The sequence below is a fragment of the Chelonoidis abingdonii genome, chromosome 4 (genome assembly GCF_003597395.2).
Source record: "Chelonoidis abingdonii isolate Lonesome George chromosome 4, CheloAbing_2.0, whole genome shotgun sequence".
Classification (NCBI taxonomy): Eukaryota; Metazoa; Chordata; order Testudines; family Testudinidae; genus Chelonoidis; species Chelonoidis abingdonii.
This window is the reverse complement of record NC_133772.1, coordinates 4,390,084-4,409,115: the sequence shown is the minus strand read 5'-3', so window position 1 is coordinate 4,409,115 and position 19,032 is coordinate 4,390,084. Positions and strand designations below refer to the sequence as shown.

At 51.2% G+C, this 19,032-nt stretch overlaps 1 protein-coding gene across 1 annotated transcript in view; it reads left to right on the top strand.

The window, feature by feature from the left end:
- LOC116815076 (integrin alpha-D-like) overlaps positions 1-18,006 on the top strand; it is a 34,653-nt gene extending 16,647 nt beyond the window's left edge. Inside the window, 18 exon segments of the mRNA XM_075064694.1 lie at positions 1,009-1,082; positions 1,376-1,505; positions 5,325-5,473; positions 6,277-6,417; positions 7,412-7,618; positions 7,807-7,937; positions 9,067-9,224; positions 9,384-9,538; positions 9,870-10,001; positions 12,694-12,767; positions 13,097-13,238; positions 13,404-13,537; positions 14,475-14,577; positions 16,017-16,145; positions 16,322-16,435; positions 16,637-16,729; positions 16,905-17,015; positions 17,206-18,006. Of these exon segments, the coding sequence (XP_074920795.1) occupies positions 1,009-1,082; positions 1,376-1,505; positions 5,325-5,473; positions 6,277-6,417; positions 7,412-7,618; positions 7,807-7,937; positions 9,067-9,224; positions 9,384-9,538; positions 9,870-10,001; positions 12,694-12,767; positions 13,097-13,238; positions 13,404-13,537; positions 14,475-14,577; positions 16,017-16,145; positions 16,322-16,435; positions 16,637-16,729; positions 16,905-17,015; positions 17,206-17,328 (2,300 nt within the window). The 3' untranslated portion in view covers positions 17,329-18,006.
- The last annotated feature ends 1,026 nt before the right edge of the window (positions 18,007-19,032 follow it).

Here is a 19,032-nt window from a genome sequence, read left to right as displayed (position 1 = left end):
AGAGGACAGTCTTTTATATAATGCAGGGCTGGTGCAAGGAAGTTTCATGCCCTAGGCAAAACTTCCGCCTGCACTCCACCTTGCCCCCACCCCCGCAGCAGCTCTCCCCCTGCTCTGAGACTCTCCCACCCAGGAGCCATGCAGCACCTCCCCACCAGCTCACCTCTGCTCCGCATCCTCCTGAGCACGCTGCGCGCTCTTAATCTCCCCCAGGCTTGCAGCACCAAACAGCTGATTGGCGCTGCAAGCTCAGAGGTGGGAGAAGTGGAGCAGCGACCGTGCGCTTGGGGAGGAGCCACTGTGGGGAAAAAAATTGGGGGTACCGCTTTTTGGCACCCCCAAATCTTGGCACTCTAGGCAACCGCCTAGTTCACTCTATATGATGCCACCGGCCTTGAAAATATGCATCCAGATATCCTCCAACACAAGCTGAATTGTTCCACTTTACTGCAGTCTGTAACCATATGGAACCAGTCCTGTCTGTTTTGTGTTACATCCGAAATTCTTGCTGAATGACCTGCCCTGGGAGTGAGTTACCAGTGACCCAGGGCTGCGGTGGAAGGAGGCGGGGGACACAGAGCCCAGGGCTGTGGCAGCAGGGGGTGTGGGGGGCACTGGTTGCGGGGAGCCCAGAGCTGGGCGGCATAGGGTGTGTGTGCGGGTGGGGGAGGAGGAGGGCCCAGGATGGGGTGCAGGGGGTGTGGGTCATGGGGAATGGGGGCAAGCCAAATTTTTTCGCTTGGGCAGCAAAAAACCTAGAGCCGGCCCTGCTCAGGGGGCCAAATTAACTCAGCGGGGCTGGCTGGCTCAGCAGGGAATGGGACATGGGACCTTTCCCCTCTAGGGTCTTGGGCTCCAATCCAGCCCCAAGCTGGCTCAAGGGGGTAGGGAATGAGACATGGGGTCTTTCCCTTTTGGGAGCACTGGGTTGGCTCATGAGGATGGGGATGGGACACAAGGCCTCTCTAGGGATGATCTCTCCTGTGTCTGTCCTTCTCTCCCTCCCAGGCACCCAGTCCCAAAGCGGCAGCTCCTTCCAGCTGGAGATGTCTCAGGATGGATTCAGCTCCCTGCTGTCCCCTGTGAGTGATGCCTGGCCCCGGTGCTTGTTCCATGCTGTGACCCTAATGGATTTTCCTGGATAGTCTCACTGGTTTAATGCCCGGATGGGAGAGACCACCCCTTAGTAGTCCACAGCAGTAATTGGTGCTCCCCCTTTGCAGTCAGTGCTGGCCAAATGCAGCTGAGGGAGAGGGGGAGCAGGGGGCTGTGCTGCAGTAGGTGACTCTGTCGGCTAATTATTTCTCCCTTGCTATATTTTGCTGCACTGTCTGATTTGTGCAATCCATTCCCTTTGCCGTGCATGTTGGTTTAGGATGGGCCTGTGCTGGGAGTGGTGGGAGCCTATGACTGGTCCGGTGGGGTATACGTGTACGGGAGCAGCAGGGAGCCGAGCTTCATGAATGTGTCCAGAACCTCTGGGGACATGAAAGATGCTTACCTCGGTAAGGACAGCCTGAGAGAAATCTATCAACACAGCTCTAGCCCAGTGTTCCTAGCCGATGATTTACAAGCTGCTGTGCCCCACCCCAAACATATCTGAATCTCAGTGCTGGGGGAAGGATCCCTGTACAAACAGTCCCAGCACCCCACCACAGAGGCAGCTGCATCTCAGCACTGGGTGAGGGATCCATGCATGAACAGGGCCCGTGCCCCACCCCAAAGGCAGCTAACACCTCAGTGCTGAGCAAAGGATCTCTGTATAAATAGCCCTGGTGCCCCACTCCAGAGGTGGTGCATTTCAGTACCAGGGGTGGGACCCCCCCTTGTGAGATCACCCCTCCCCCAGTAAGATCACATCCCCCTCCCCAGAAGCAGATGCATCTCACTGACAAGTGAAATCTGTCAATTTAGAAAAGCTTTTATGTCCGTTCTTGATGATAGATGAGCTGCAGTTGCTTTTTATTGTAATAACTATTGTCATTGTATCACTGTAATTATTGTAATGACTGTAATTTCCTCCTTGTAACTTTTCATATTATCATTGTAACTTTTCATATTAATGTTGACAAATGCAAAGTAATGCACGTTGGAAAGCATAATCCCAACTATACATATACAATGATGGGGTCTTAATTAGCTGTTACTACTGAAGAAAAATCTTGGAGTCATTGTGGATAGTTCTCTGAAAACATCCACTCAGTGTGCAGCAGCAGTCAAAAAAGCGATCAGAATGCCGGTAATAATTAAAGGGATAGAAATATCAGTTGCTGCTATATATATATATATCCATGGTACGCCCACATCTTGAATACTGTGTGCAGATGTAGTTGCCCCATCTCAAAAAAGGTATATTGGAATCAGAAAAGGGCAACAAAAATGATTAGGGGTATGGAGCGGCTTCCATATGAGGAGAGATTAATAAGGCTGGGACTTTTCAGCTTGGAAAAAAGACGGCTAAAAGGAGGTCTGAGGGCCTTAAAATTATGACTGGTGTAGAGAATGTAGATAAGGAAACGTTGTTTACTGCTTCTCATAACACACAAGCTAGTGGTGATCAAACGAAATTAATAGGCAGCAGTTTAAAATAAATAAAAGAAAGTATTTCTTCACATAACGCACAGTCAACCTGTGGAACTCCTTGCCAGAGGATGTTGTGAAGGCCAAGACCATAACAGCGTTCAAAAAAGAACTAGATAAATTCATGGAGGACAGGTCCCTCAATGGCTATTAGCCAGGATGGGCAGGGGTGGTGTCCCTAGCCTCTGTTTGCCAGACACTGGGAATGGGTGATGGGGGATGGATCACTTGATGGTTACCTGTTCTGTTCATTCCCTCTGGGGCACCTGGCACCGGCCATTGTCAGAAGACAGGATACTGGGCTAGATGGACCTTTGGTCTGACCCAGTTGGGCCATTCTTGTGTTCTTCTTACCTCACTTACATTAAGATGTCAATATTTTATCTTTGTAGCATTTATTCTGTCGGTCACTCTTGCTATTATAACTAACATCCTTGTTGTCACATGACCATTTAAACGCCCCCACGGCCCTGGGGAGTTCGTTAAAAATTGGTGCCTCATTTCGTATTGGGATTTGTCTGGCTTCAACTTCCAGCCACCAGTTACCTGTTTTGCCTTTCTCTGAGAGATCAAAGAACCCTTTGGTGCCCAGTGTTTTCTCCCATGAAAGTTTGTTTACACTAGAATCCAATCACCTCTTCTTTCTGACAAGCTCAACAGACTGAGCCCTTTAACTCTTACCTGTCAGACATTTTCACCAGCTCCTGAATCATTTTTATGGCTCTTCTCTGCACCCTCTCCAATTTTTCAGTGTTGTTCTTGAAATGTGGACAACAGACTAGGACACCGTGTTCCAGTATCGGAATATGGGGGAATCACTTCTCAGCTCCTACTCGTTACTCTCCTCTTTATACACCCAAGGGTCGCATTAGTTCTTTTGCCCACAGCATTGCGGTGGGAGCTCATGTTCCCTTGTGACCCCTGAGTCCTTTTCAGAGTCAATGCCTTCCAAGACACAGTTCCCCTCTGTGCACATATGGGCTGCATGGCTTGTTCCTAAATGGACGACCTTGCATTTGGTTTTGTTTGAATGGGCCCAGCTTACTAAGCCATCCAGATGCTCTGTATGACTGCTCTGTCCTCATCATTATTCAGCACTCTGTCAATTTTTGTGTCATCCGCAAATTTTGTCAGCAGTGGTTTTAGTATTTACTTCCCAACCATTGATGAAAATGTTGAACAGCTTCAGGCCTTGAAATGATCCCTGTGGATTTTTCCTGACATTCCAAAATTAACATCAGTGGGCTAGAGCAGTGGGTTTCAAACTTTTTTTTCTCATGACCCAATTGAAGAAGATTGATGCCCGTGATCCATCGGAGCTGGGGATGAGGGGGTTGGGATGTAGGAGGGGCTCAGGGCTGGGGAAGGGGGTTGAGGTGCAGGCTCTGAGGTGGGGCCAGGGATGAGGTGTTTGGGGTGCAGGAAAGAGCTCTGGGTTTGTGGGGGACTCACGGCTGGGGCAGGAGATTGGGGTGTGGGGATGGGGCATGGGCTTACCTCGGGCGACTCTCAGTCAGCAGGAGTGCTAAGGCAGGCTTCCTGCCTGTCCTGGCACTGCTGAACATGCTTCACCCTGGAAGCAGCCAGCAGCAGGTCCGGCTCCTAGGCAGATGTGTGCAAGCAGCTCCATGTGGCTCTCGCCTGCAGGCACCACCACTCCCAGATCCCATTGACCGGGAACTGCTGCAGAGCTGGTGCTCGGGTCCGGGGCAGTGCGTAGAGCTCTGTGGCCCCCCCATCTGGGAGCCAGACCTGCTGATGGCTGCTTCTAGGGCCAGCTTGGTGTGGAGGGGGGGCGCGTGGCTCGGCCTGACACTGGGGCTAGCCTGGTGCTCAGGGCAGCTGGCTGGGGCAAGCAAGACAGGTACTTGGAGGTGGGGGGATGGGGCCTTGGTGGAAGGGGTTGGGGGACAAGCTAGTCTCCCCGAAGTGGGGGTTCACCCCTTGCCCATGCTTCCTGCCTCTGCTGTTCTGAGTTATCCGTACTCTAAAACGGGCAGTGGTGTCTGTCATGTTGAGTCTTTCTTGTCGAGTGCCACTCTTTGCCCCTTTTACCCACTCTGGGTTGGAACCAGGGATTTTTGTGTCGCAGCCATAAGAATTGTCCCACCAGGTTCCAGTAATGACAATGCCACCTGAGATTTTTCTTGTGAATGAGAATTTCCAAAGCCCTCTTGCTTGTTACCCAGAAGGCTAGCATCATGATGGAAGCATTTAAAAATGTCTTTTCTTTGCCTCCTTTGCAACCTCAGGACAACACGTCCCTGACATCTTGAGCTGAAGTGATATCTTTAAATCTGGGGCTTGGATCCCATCAGATGGCATGCTAAGCAGGGATGCCCCCAATGGGGCACTAAGGATGCTGTGCTTTAGGGGTGTGGGGCCTGGGTCTCACTAGGGGGCGCTCTCCTCTCACAGTGAGTGCTGGCCCCAATGCCCCAGTGAGGTACTAGGGGGTGCTATGCTGCATGGAGTGGGGTGGGTCTCATTCCCTGTCAGCCAGTGCTGACCCCATTTGCCACCTTAGCACTCTCCCCTGGAGTTAAGTTTAAAATCCTCCTGTGCAAGGTCCAGTGATGCTGATCTCCCACATGGGAGCAAGGGTGGCTCCTGACACCCACCCCCCATGCAGGCTCAGCAAGGCTCATGATCAAGCCCTTATACTGATGTAAGGCTGTGTGAGGCCCTGTGTCAGGAAATGCTTGCTCCCTCCTCTCACCCTTGTGTGTCTCTGTCTCTTGCAGGTTATTCAGTTCAGGTCATCACATCCCAGGGGCGGAGCAGCTATGCGGTTGGGGCCCCTCGCCACAATCACATTGGCAAAGTCATCCTATTCAGGCAAGATGACAAGCATGGAGGATGGCGGATGGAAACCGAGGTGCTGGGAGAGCAGGTAAGGGGAGGACACGGGGAGCGATGGGCAGAGAATGAGAGGGAGGTGAGGAAGTTTGCAATATTTCCACATGTTGTGTTCAGATCTCAGCTGTAGGCAGCACCGGGAGGTTTCAGTCAGAGAGACTCAGGCAATGGATAAATGCTACTGGTGTAGACATCTGCACCACAGCTAACAATCACCCCAGTGATGATCATTTATTTATTTGTTTTGAAGTAGTGCCTAGGAACACTACGGACCAGCTCAAGATACAGACCAGGACCCCATTGTGCAAGGCACGGTACACAAACAGACTACAAAGATGGTTCCTGCTCCCAAAGAGCTGACAGCCTCATAGCCTATATGTTCAGTTAGATGAGTGATCCAGACAGAGAAAGGAAACATTTAACTTGTGCAAACATGGTAGCTGTGGTGCCATTATTTAAGCTAGCAGGAAGCACCTCTCTCACATGCAGCTTCCTGTGCTCTCAGGCAAACAGAACTGGAAAGACAATTTCAGCCAAGTAGACTCCATGAATAAACTTCACTTGTACAAACACAACAGCTAAAAAGAACTGAACCACGGTGAACAATCAGCATTTCTCCAAGACCTGACAGCCTGTACGTTCAGTGGAACAGAAAACTGACAGTAATAGCACCACATGCTGTGTGTAAAGGGAGGGTGATGTTGAGGAAGGAATGAACATGGGGACTGAATCCTGCTCCCAGCAGGCTGTGTGTGTGTGGGGGGGGGGGTGGGGGGGGTCCCAGTCGGAGAAGGAGGAAGTGACTAAAATGAAAGGGTGACTTATTTGCCCCTCCAGGTTGGCTCATATTTCGGGGGTACACTGTGCGCTGTGGACCTCGACAGAGATGGGAACACGGACCTAGTTCTGATCGGAGCCCCCATGTACTATACACCTCTGAATGGAGGGCGCGTCTATATCTGCCCGATTAACCAGCAGGTAGGAGAGGGGAAGAACCAGGGTTATGATGTAGCTGGACAGATTTAGGGCTGGGATCCCATTAAATGGCTTGCTAGGCAGAGATGACCCCATGCTCCAGTCCAGGGCTGAGGGGCGCTGTGCTGCAGGGACCAGGGTGGGGGCTTAGTAGAAGATGCTCTCTCCTTGCAGTCAGTGCTGACCCCCATGCCCTGTGTGCCACTGGGGGGTGCTGTTCTGCAGGGAGCAGAGAAAGGTCTCTGTAGGGGGTGCTGATCCTTTCGCCCTTTGTATCTTTGAATCATTAAAAAGGGGATAGAGAATAGACTGAGAATATATTATTGCCCTTATATAAATCCGTGGTACTCCCACATCTTGAATACTGTGGTCTCCTCATCTCCAAAAAGATATACTGGCATTAGAAAAGGTTCAGAAAAGGGCAACTAAAATGATTAGGGGTTTAGAACGGGTCCCATATGAGGAGAGATTAGAGGCTAGGACTTTTAGCTTGGAAAAGAGGAGACTAAGGGGGGATATGATAAAATCTTGAGTGATGTGGAGAAAGTAGATAAGGAAAAGTTATTTATTCCCATAATATAAGAACTTGGGGCCACCAAATGAAATTAATGGGCAGCAGATTTAAAACAAATAAAAGGAAGTTGTTCACACAGCGCACAGTCAACCTGTGGAACTCCTTGCCTGAGGAAGTTGTGAAGGCTAGGACTATATAACAGGGTTTAAAAGAGAACTGGATAAATTCATGGAGGTTAAGTCCAGTAATAGCTATTATCCAGGATGGGTAAGGAATGGTGTCCCTAGTCTCTGTTTGTCAGAGGGTGGAGCTGGATGGCAGGAAAGAGATTACTTGATTGTTACCTGTTAGGTGCACTCCCTCTGGGGTACTTGGCATTGGCCACTGTTGGTAGACGGGATAGTGGGCTGGATGGACCTTTGGTCTGACCCAGTACGGCCGTTCTTATGTTCTCATATTATGTTCTTTGGATGGGGCCTGCAGAGGATGACACTGATCTGCACCAAGACACTGCAAGGACAGGCGGAGCAGGCATTTGGGCGCTTTGGGGCCAGCATGTCTGAAATCGGGGACATCAGCGGGGACAGACTGATGGACGTGGCCATCGGGGCCCCCATGGAGAATGACAATCATGGGGCCTTGTACATCTTCCATGGGGAAAAAAGAGGCCTCAGTCCCCAGTACAGACAGGTGAGTCTAGCTCCTGCGCGGAGGGGTCACCACAGATCCTGAAAGAGACATCATGGGGCCCCATGGCCCCCTAGTGCCTATTAGTCTGTAGCTGCTGCTTTCCCTTCCCTCACCCTCTGCTGCCTCCAGTGCCCATTATACAGTACAGCCACCCTTCCCCGCCCCTTACTGCTGTCTCTGCCCCACAGCGCATCGAGGGGTCGCTGTTTCCCAGCAGGCTGCACTACTTTGGCCAGGCCGTCAGTGGCGGGACAGACCTGACGAGGGATGGACTCCCAGACATCGCAGTGGGAGCACAAGGGCAGGTCCTGCTGCTGAGGTGAGTTACTCTGTCGTTGCACTGCTCCACATGGCAATCACGGACAGCATGTGTGTGCGCGCGCTCTGTCGGAAAACGGCAAGAGCAGAAACCCCAAACTGGCTGTGTGCTCTGTAATTAGATTTCACCAGCCAAGTTAGAAGTATGAATTCCTCAGGCACTATAACAACCTCACCATGGTGTCCCAGAGAGCCCCTTCAGGCACTCTGGTCTATCTTGCCACCCAGATAAGCCTGACTTTGTGATAGATGGTCCCTTACACCAAAAACCACAACAATATTCAGGTTACTCCCTGCCCCAAAGGACTAGTCACTTTAAGGTGACCAGATGTCCCGATTTTATAGGGACAGTCCCAATTTTTGGGTCTTTTTCTTACATAGGCTCCTATTACCCCCCCATCTCTGTCCCGATTTTTCACATTTGCTGTCTCGTCACCTTAAGTCACTTACCCCAGAGCAACTGTATATCAGATCTCAAACCTAGGACAATGCTGGTAGCCAATCCTGTAATAAACTAGCTAAAGATTTAGGAACTAAGAAAAAGAAACAAGAGTTGCTTATACTGTTAAAGCAGGTAATGTACACATGCAAATGAGTTACAGTCTTAGATTCCAAAAGATAAGAGAATCTTCTGTAATAAGCAAATTCCATATGTCCTTTAGGGCTAACCCAGACTAAGCACCTGGGGGTCTTTTGCTTATACCTAGTGATTCTTCCCCTTCTAACATTCAAGTGGCACAAAGAAACAAGTTTCTCCTTGTCAGGGATTTGTATCCCCTTCTCCCCAGAGCCCATGCAGATGGGACAAGTTCATGCACAGAGTTTTTCTTCCTAGAAGGGGTAAGAAATGCAATTAACCAAGTTTGTTCTTCCATGTATCACAATGGCTCAGTTGGTCTCAATGGCCTTCTCCTTTGGCAGAAGCTAACCCCTTCTGTAGGAAACCACAGAAACCACAGTCTCCTTCCCTGTTTGAGTTACACAGTTACAGAGGTTTAAAAGGCAAAGACTCCCTGGGATGCTGTGAGTACATCCAGGCTCGGTGGGAGGCTCTGGGGAGGGAGGGAGGGAGGGGGTCTGGCCTCATTGCAGAGAGCAGCTGGGTGATGGTTCTGTTCCCCCCATGGCAGGTCCCGGCCGGTGCTCAAAGTTGTGGTCTCCATCAGCTTCCAGCCCCCCACCATCCCCACCTCGGCCTTCGACTGCCAGGGGCAGGAGCAGCTCAACACCGAGGCCAGCATGGCAGAGGTCTGCTTCACCATCACTAAGAGCACCAAGGACAGCCTAGGTCAGACCAAACCCACCCACCGCTCCCCTTCCCCCTGAGCAGTCAAGCCCCTGGCCTGGGGATGGATCAGAGCCAGGGCCCCATGGAGGGAAAAGGCCCCGTGTCCCATTTCCCCTTAAAGTTCCCGCTCTCAGTCTCTCCTTTTCCCCTCCTCCATAGGCAACAGTATCTCCAGCACCATCCAGTACAGCCTGGCCCTGGACCCTGGGCGGACGAAGATCCGAGCAGCCTTCGACACCACCAGCCCCGTCCTGAGCAAGGAGCTGCAGCTCGGCATCGAGACAAGATGTGAGAAATACCGGATAACGTTACCTGTGAGTGTGTGTGTGTGTGGGTGCAGTCCTGGCTCCTTTCCCTCCCACTGTGTCTGCCCCTCCGACCCTGCCCCTTGCTCCCAAATCACCCAGAGAACAAACCTCTCTCTGGGTCCCACCCAGCCCCTGGGGTCCCATAACCCCATTTCCAGGGTCCCCTAACACCAGGGGCCCCAAAACCCCATTTCCAGGGGCCCCAGCCCCTGGGGTCCCATAACCCCATTTCCAGGGTCCCCTAACACCAGGGGCCCCAAAACCCCATTTCCAGGGGCCCCAGCCCCTGGGGTCCCATTACCCTTTGGGGGCTCGACTTGCCTCTCTGTCTCCCCAGCTGTGCCCAGAGGACACCGTGACCCCCATCACTCTGCGTCTCAACTACACCTTGACGGGGGAGCCCATCACTGCTGCCGGCAGCCTCAGACCCATCCTGAGTGAGGACTCCGCGCCAGTGTCTGCAGGCTCGGTAAGGTGCCAGAGCCAGGCCCTGAGGTGGGTCTGCTGGAGGGATCAAACCAGTGACCATTTGAAAGCAAGAGTCTGGAAAATTCAGAGGCAGGAGCAGCCTCCTAAACTCCTTTATACAGCGCAGCCACTAGACGGAGACAGAGATGGATGCTGTGTTTGCCTTGGCGATGGATCCATCTCTCCTCTGTGGGAACATTCCAACTTCTCCTCAAAACTCCCAAAATATCCATGTCTGAAAATATTGAACAATTTTCATCGAAAATCAAAATTCATTTTGGCCAGGGCCCCCTAGAGGGGAAAGGCCCCCTGTCCTGTTGCCCATCCCCCTGAGCCAACCAGTCCCCCTGCCCTGGCACCGCTAGAAGTGTGATACTGCTGCTTGCCAGAGGGGGAGATGGAAGATGGATTGTGGGGGGGAGGAGGGGTAGGTGCAGGGCTGATGATGGTGTGATGGCATCCCAGGGGTGAAGCCTGGGACTGTTGTGTCCCCTTAACCCTCCAGCCTGAGCTGTCTCTCACAATGCTTTGCTAGTGACAAGCAGCAAACTCCTCCAGGCACTGTGATCGCTCAACACAACTGCATGTGGAGCCTCACCCCCAGCTAGATTGCATGAATACTCCCAGAGCCACTCATGAATCACATACAGAGAGAGGTACCAGCCAAATCCACCCCCAGCTCCCAGCCTCGCACCTCAGGAGTATACCATCTTGAACTGCATTAATTGGTTCGCCACTTCATGAATGGAAAGTGGATATACACCAGCCTTTGTAACCTGAGCAGATTTACCAAACACTTCAGGCAAATTCACTGGTAAAGAGAAACAGTTAAACAAATTCATTGACTACAAAAGATAGATTTTAAGTGATTATATGTGACAGGCAAAAAGTCAGCGTTAGTTACCAAAAGAAAATATATAAGCACAGAGTCTAAACTCTCAACTCTATTTGACTGGGCAACATCTAGATTAAGCAGTTTTCCTCACCCCACTGGATATTGCAGTTCACAGGACGCAGGTTTCACCCTTGAAACCTGGGCCAGTCCCCTCTGTTGGAGTCTTGTGTCTTCTGAGTGTCCTTGTTGCTTGCAGCGTAGGTCAGGGCAGGAGAAAGGCCCAGTATGGGGCCCCTGTGTTCTGTTCTGTACCCTTACTTGCCCCAAAGCTGCAGGTTTACCTGAAAGCAGCTAACAGAAGTGTTCCTGTCTTTAATACTCAGATGCCCAACTCCCAATGGGGTCTAAACCCAAATAAATTCGTAAATTGTTGGCCCACTATAACACTGATAGAGAGATGTGCACAGTTGTTTGCTCCTCCAGGTATTAATACATACTCTGACTTAATTAATAAGTAAAAGGTGATTTTGTTAAATACAGAAAGTAGGATTTAAGTGGTTCCAAGTAGTAACAGACAGAACAAAGTAAGTCACCAAGCAAAATAAAATAAAATGTGCAAATCTATGTCTAATCAAACTGAATACAGATAAGATCCTCACCAGTTCCAGAATGCTCCTTTTTACAGACTAATCTCCTTTTAGCCTGGGGCCAGCAATCCCTCACACCCCTTGCAGTCACTGCCCTTTGTTCCAGTTTCTTCCAAGTATCCTGGGGGGCGGAGAGGCTCTCTGATTAGCCAGCTGAAGACAAAATGGAGGGGTCTCCCAGGGGTTTAAATAGACTTTCTCTTGTGGGTGGAGACCCTCTCCTGTCTCCTATGCAAAGTTCTGCTCCAAGATGGAGTTCTGGAGTCATCTCGGCAAGTCACATGTCCGTGCATGACTCAGTCTTTAGAGGCAGAAGCCATTGCCCACGTGGTATCTTGTATGTCTCCAGGAAGACTTCTTATGTGGATTGGAGCATTCCAAGATGCATTGTTCCTTAAGTGCTTGTTGATTCGGCACTTAACTTTGCAAATTCCTTTCTAGAGAAGCTGACCAAATGCCTCACAAAGCTTATTTAAAAATCAAGCAAGTACACAGCCAGTATTCTTAACCTCAACTACAAAATGACATACACCTTTACACCGATATAACGCTATCCTTGGGAACCAAAAAATCTTACTGCATTATAGGTGAAACCGGATTATATCGAACTTGCTTTGATCCGCCAGTGTGCGCAGCGCCCGCCCCCCCCCTGCCGATCACTGCTTTACCACATTATATCTGAATTCATGTTATATCGGGTCGTGTTTCTATCGGGGTAGAGGTGTATGTGTACAAATAGGATGAATAGATATAGTAGAGAGGGCCGGCACAACCTATTAGGCAACCTAGGCGGTCGCCTAGGGCACTAACATTTGGGGGGCGGCGGCCGGTTGTTCGGTGGTCGCCGTCGTCGTTAGTATTTTGGAGGCGGGACCTTCCGCCACCTCTTTCGGGGGTGCCATTTTGGGGGTGGGACCTTCTGCTGCCTAGGGCGCCAAAGGCTGCCGGCACTCCTGATAGTAGACTGTAACCTTTAGAGAGAGATTACATGGCACAGGCAGCACAAAACATACTCCAGTTATGTCATACTCCCATAAAGCGTTATGGGGTACAGCATCACACACGGTGCTCCCCCAAGATGTAGAATGTCCAGGTGGGTTTAGCTGTCCCCCAGTGCAGGGTCCCTGAGTCCCTGCGTTGTTGCTCTGCCAGGTGGTGCTGCAGCCCCCTCCCCACCCACTCTGATCCTGCTCTCCTGGGTCTCCCCCCAGCTCCCGTTTCAGAAGGACTGTGGCACAGATGGCCGCTGCGATGACCAGTTAGAAATCTCCTTCAGTTTCTCTGGGTAAGTCACTGAATCCTCCCCTAAAACACTTACCATGGTGGGATGCATCCGGCTTGATCATGCCTCGAATCTTCAACATCCAGCTGGAGGTCTTGTCAGATTTCCAGGGCTGATGGATCCTGTGTCTGGGGCCCTGCTGTGGGGAAGATGCACCGCTAGGTACCCTCGCTGGGCACTGTTATGAGAAGCTCACAGCAGTGGAGTTCCCTGCTGGACACTGTTATAGGAAGCTCACAGTGCTGGGGTCCCTGGCTGGGCACTGCTAGAGGAAATTTGAGGAGCAGCCAGGGCACTTCCTGGAGGAAGCTCACCCCTTTCTGTCCCCTTAGCTTGAGCATCCTGGTGGTGGGGGTCACCCCTGAACTCAACACCACCGTCTCCATCCAGAACCGAGGGGAGAATTCCTACAGCACCACAGTGCGGTTCTTCTACCCGGCTGCACTGTCCTACCGCCGAGTCGTGCTACTCCAGGTACCCCAACATAATCAGGCATGAGGGGCAGGCTCGGCAGGGGGCGCTGTGCTGAAGGGGGCAGGCAGGGGGCTTGGCAGGGGGCGCTGTGCTGCAGGGGGCAGATGGGGATTCGGCAGGGGGGTCTGTGGCCCGATCTTTCACTGGCCGGTTCCCTGTGCTCAGTCTAACAGGAGGGCTGTGGCCGTTAGGTGCAGCTCGGCCGTGGGCTCGGAGGAGCAGACTCAGAGGAACAGCACCTGCCATGTCAACCACCCCATCTTCTGGAGCGGGGCCGAGGTAGGGACGGGCCCTGGCCTGTGAACTCCCCAGGGGTGAGCCCAGCTGGGAGCAGACAGGAGAAGTTCCCTGGGGTCAGCCCAGCCCGTGACAAGAGACGTGCTGGGGAAAGCGCCCAGGGAGCCCGGCGAGTCAGTGCAAACAGAGCCCTGAGGTCACTCCGGGGCTGGGGTCAGGCCCTGCCGGGGCTGCAAACCAAGGGCCAGACCGCGGGGCTGGAAATCAGGCCTCACTGGGGGAGAAAATAACGAGGTGAGGGGCTGTTTCCTCCCCCTTTGGGTCCTTAAAAGAAGCGACTCGGGAGGGAAGTGAACGTGGCTCAGTCAAAGACAAAGGGGAAGGAGCCAGCCTCGTTGTCATGGCTGCCCCCACGCCTGTCCCCTTGGACCCAGCATGACACCACTGGGCCTTCATCATCCTGATCCTGAGAGGTGTCCTGACCCGGCCAGGTCCAGGGAGAGGGACCCACCTGCCCCTGCCCCTGGTGAGATCCAGACACTACCTGGGACAGGAGACTGTCTTCCCACCCCTGCCCCATGGGCTCCTTCCCTTCCCCGCCCCCCCACATATTTCACCTCTTCCTGCTCCCCTCTGTCTAAGGAGCATCTGGCTGAGCGGACCAAGTCCATGTGTTGTGCTCGCTGCTGTGAGCCTGCACCCAGGAGGGCAGCTAAATGCAGTGCCCGTGTCAGCCCAAGGCTGGTACCACTTGCCAGCTCTCGGCACGGCTGATCCGGGGTCTCTCCAGCAGGGAGGCTGCCAGCAAGAGGCAGCAGTGGCAGCAGAAGCTGCATTTTCTCTCTGTGCTGCTCTTTGCTCTCTCTGCTAGGGCCTTGCCTGATTTTGTCCCCTGGGAACCAGAGCTGGACTTTAACCACAANGGACAGACAAGGCCTAAGATTGACACCTGTTATCTTGATATTTAAACAGATCATGTTTGGCATTTGTGTTCAATAGGGTTCCACATCACTACTTTATCGTTCCATTATCCTTGTTTGGATTCCCTCCAGTGTACAATATCTCTATCACAAGGAAGCACAAACTGTACACAGGACTCCAAGTGAGGCTTCAGGATGGCTGTATGAAGATGAATTAATATCTACTTATTTTTACATACAATGAATGAACCACCATCTGTTTTGCTTTCTGAAAATATTTTGTTAGAAAAAATTAAAGAAATTGGCAGTGACAGAATGTGTGATCTTTTGTTTCTTCTTAGATAAGTGCAGGAACCATCTATTCCAATTTACTCACCTACCCCTGACAGCTTCCCTTCACTATGTCCAGCAACAACATTTCTAGAAATAAGGATTCTGAAATATGGATTGATGGATATCACCTATTCCAGTGAAGGCTGAAAACTGTCAAAATGTGGTTTGGAACTGAGAATATTACTAATGTTCAACCAGCACAAAATTTGATGATAACAACGACACTTTTGTTTAATCCTAACCATTAGTATAGACCAGGGATTCTCAGACTATGGCTCAGATGTAACCTTTTGTTCACAGTCCTCCCTGATGAGTCACAGAATGGAACATTATGAAAACTGTGAAGTAGGGCAACAGGCAGTGGTCCAATGGTGGATTTATATTTTATGGAGAGATCCACAGGATGAAACAGTTGAAGGACTGCTTGCAGATAGTGAGTTTCACGAGACAAATACACTTTAAGAAAAGAACCTTTCAACTTGTTGACTGTAAGTTTACCTTATTAAGAAGTACACATCTAGCTCTTAACACCTTTCATGCGTTTGTGTATGATGGCATTTTTACAATATAGTAAATAGTATACAATGTCACAGCTCTTATCAAATCTTATTCTCTCAAAGATCACATTCGTTATTGCCCAGAGAAGCCCTGAAGCAAGACAAACCCAAGTCTGAGCTCCAATTCCAAATCATGTATCTCTAATAAAACCCAAACTCTCAGATCTGAGCTAAAACCTTTAGTGCTGCATATTATAAATCCTTACATATAGTTTTGTATTTCTTAATCTTTTTAATTCTTCTGTAAACTCATTTGATCTACAGTTGAGTGCTCAGTCCAGTATTGGGTATAATCCTCTACATCATTCAGTTGGCAAGCTCATCACACAGTCCTTCATCTTTGAAGTTATCCCTCTGAGAAAGAAATTATCTGATCTTAAACACAGCATCATTCATTTGGTAAACTGAATGAATGCACAATATCCATAGTTAGCATTTTCAGTCAGCCCCTCTCTGAACTGTTAGACAGCAGTGTGAGATCTTGTTTTTTTCTTTTTATCTTCTCTTATTTGGGATCCAATTCTTTACCTTTGTTCTATCAAAAGGTTGGGAGTTGTAACTGCCTGATATTGCAGAGAGAACAAAGACCCATTGTATTAATTTAAAGCTATCCTCAGGTAAGCTGCTACAAAAATGCTAACAAAGTATACAGCAGTTCTTGACTGAACTGAGAATTTCCCACTTTCCTTGCTGGTTACTCACCGGAGGTCCTGGTGATCCTGGTTTACCAGGGAGTCCTGGTTTACCTCGCCTTCCCTGGAAACAACAACACCCAGCCCCAGCTGGCTCAGTGCAACAGTGAAGCTGAAACACCTGGTTCAAAGGACTTTGTGAAGCAGATGAGCGAGCGTCCTGTGCTGGTGAGTTCAGGCTGGTACTGGTCCCAACAGCCCTTTCCCCTTGACACTAAGACAGACAGCGAGTAGGGGACTGGGCTGGGGGAGGGACCCTTGCTATAGACAGACCCAGACCCTCATGGCCATGCTGGGCCCCTGCACACCCCCTGCCTCACCTGGCGATATCCTTCCACCCCCAGGACTGCTCTGTGGCCACCTGTAAGAAGATCCGGTGCAGAATCGCCTCCCTGGAAATGCAGCAGCCACTGGAGTTCATGATCAAAGGAAGTGTCAGCTTCCAGTGGGTCTCCCAGGTACGAGAACTGCCTCTGCCTTCCGGCTCTGGGTGAGAGATCCCCCTGTGTGAACAGCCCCTGAACCTCTCCCCACAGGTGGCTGCATCTCAGTGCTGGGCAAGGGATTGCCCTTGTGTGAACGGCCTGTGAATTGCTCTGGGTCCCTCTGGGCTGGTTTGTGTCATTTCCGGTCAGGGACAGTGAATTTCTCTGTTCTAGACTCAGCAGCAGAAAGTGAGTCTGGTGAGCGAGGCCCAGATTGACTACGAGGAGAAGAAATACACCCAGAAGGAGGGATTCGTCCAGCGCCAGGTACCAGAGTGACTGTGCCTGGGATAGAGAGAGCATTGGCTAGTGGTTAGAGCTGGGAGCCAGGACTCCTGGGTCCTATCCCTGCTCTGGGAGGAGGTGGGGTCGTGTGTTAGAGCAGGGGTGGATGATGGTGCCAGGACTCCTGGGTCCCCATCTCACAGCTCCTCTCCCCCAGGTGCAGACGGTGGTGGAGCGCTCCGAGGTCTATAACTACCTGCCTATCATCGTGGGCAGCAGCGTGGGGGGCCTGGTCCTGCTGGCTCTCATCACTGCAGCCCTCTACAAGGTGAGTCTGGCAGGGCTTGGACCCCTCCCCCATAGCCCATCACCCTGGGGGCGGGGCCTGTTTCCCCAGCTAGTGGGGGAGGGGAGAGGGTCTTTCCTTGGGAGTTTCCCACAGCCTGTCCCTCCTGCACCTCCACCAAGAGCCTGTGTCCATCTGGCTCTCACCATCTCTCCTCTCTGTCTCCTTCCAGCTTGGCTTCTTCAAGCGCCAGTACAAGCAGATGATGGAGGACGGTGTGGAGGGCGAGGGGCCTGGCCCGACCCAGAGCACTGCCACTGGAAACCCCCCCGTTTCCGATGCCCCCGAACAGTAGCCCCCTCCCATGTGCCAATGACCCCAGCTTTGCCTCTCTCTGGGCTGCTCCAGAGTCACCCCGGCCCCCTTATGTTGCCACCTCCAAGATGCAGAAAGACTGGCCACTGGCCACCCTCCCACCAACAAAACACGTCCTAGTGCCAACTAGAGCCAATCATTACTCAGATTAGACTTGGCCGAATTCTACTGATCTGTTTATAATTTTGATGGAGAATTATCCAGTGTAATTGTCCTGAAAGCAGCCTTAGTGACACTGGTATTCCCACGAGTTTTATACACACTATGTCGGGACTCTAAGTTCTCCCACAACAATTTTGGTTTGCTGTATAGAGGCATGTTTTGATTATCGATGGAAATATTGTGTCGCTTGTTTGTGTGTGTGTGGTGAAACTGGTGTTTGCTGGCAATTACCCTCTGCCCACCCTCCCCATGTAGTTCACTCTTCCTGAAGTGAAAAAGGCAATATTCGCTTGATTGCTGAGGAAGCAGGCCTGACCTATATGGTTTGGTCGGGAAGGCTGCTGAAGGCATGTGGTGAGACTCTTTGGTTGACTCTGATACAGTTTTGTTAAATTAGGCGCTAGTAAACTTTTCATCTTTTATTTTCTTTGTAACTTCCTGGCTTTTATGCCTCATTTCTTGGACTCCCTTAAAATCTCTTTGTAGTTAATAAACTTGTTTTATCTAATCCAGTGTGTTTGAATTGACATGTCTGTTTGGTAACTCTGTTTGGGGTGACAAGTTGCTTGCATGGCATGATCTTTAAGGAATAATGGATTTAATATAATTTGTTGTGTCCAGGAGAGGGCTGGGCAGTACAGGACATAGATTTCTGGGAGAAAATCTAAGACTGGGGGTGTGTTGTGGTCACCCTGCTGTATAACCCAGGCTGGTGAGAGCTCGAGTGTAACCCTTAGGCAGGGCAGAGCAAACAGACAGTCTGACCTCCTGGCTTTGGCAGTCAGCAGACGCAAACAGGCCTCTTGGCCTAAGGTGGGGAGGCTGCCACCTCAACGTGGAGGTTGACGACTGCGGGAAGGGGGACCCAGATCTACTTTACTCCACTGGGTCCCAGCCCAGGCCCTAACAGTGGCAGAGGGTTCACCCACTAGGTCAGCGGGGATCCTACCACAACACATCGACCTGGATTCAGGCAACAACCCAACCAGACTATAGTCTAGTGTCCCTAGGCTGCTTCTGACTCGCCCATTGTTATGTACCTGCGGCTCAGGGTTGTCTCCCCTCTCTTAGGGATATAAGGCATGTGGCAATCCTGGCACTTCGTTACCTGAATCAGTCTCCTCCAGGGGCAGGGTATGGCGCAGCACAGGTTCAACTCTGCGGATCTGCAGCAGCCTGGAGACATCTGCTCCCTTTCCTTGCTCACTCAACTGGGTTAGGGGCTTCGCCTTTTATACTTCCTGTCCCACCCCTTATCTTCCAGCTGGAGGGGCATGCCTGGCCTAGTGCCGCCCACCAGGGATCAGAGAGTGGCTCCTCGCCCCGGCTCAGCGGCAGGCCACTCCACCTCACCCCCATTTCTATGCCATTAGCCATAGCCCATACACTGTTGTGCACCTTCCCACACCAGTAATGTGCCTTTTAATGTCATTCAGATCTTTTCTTTGTCTGCCTGAGATCCAGACTCCCATCCGGGAGACTTTGTGCTTTGAACCATGACTTTAGTAGTCTGAGGCATGCA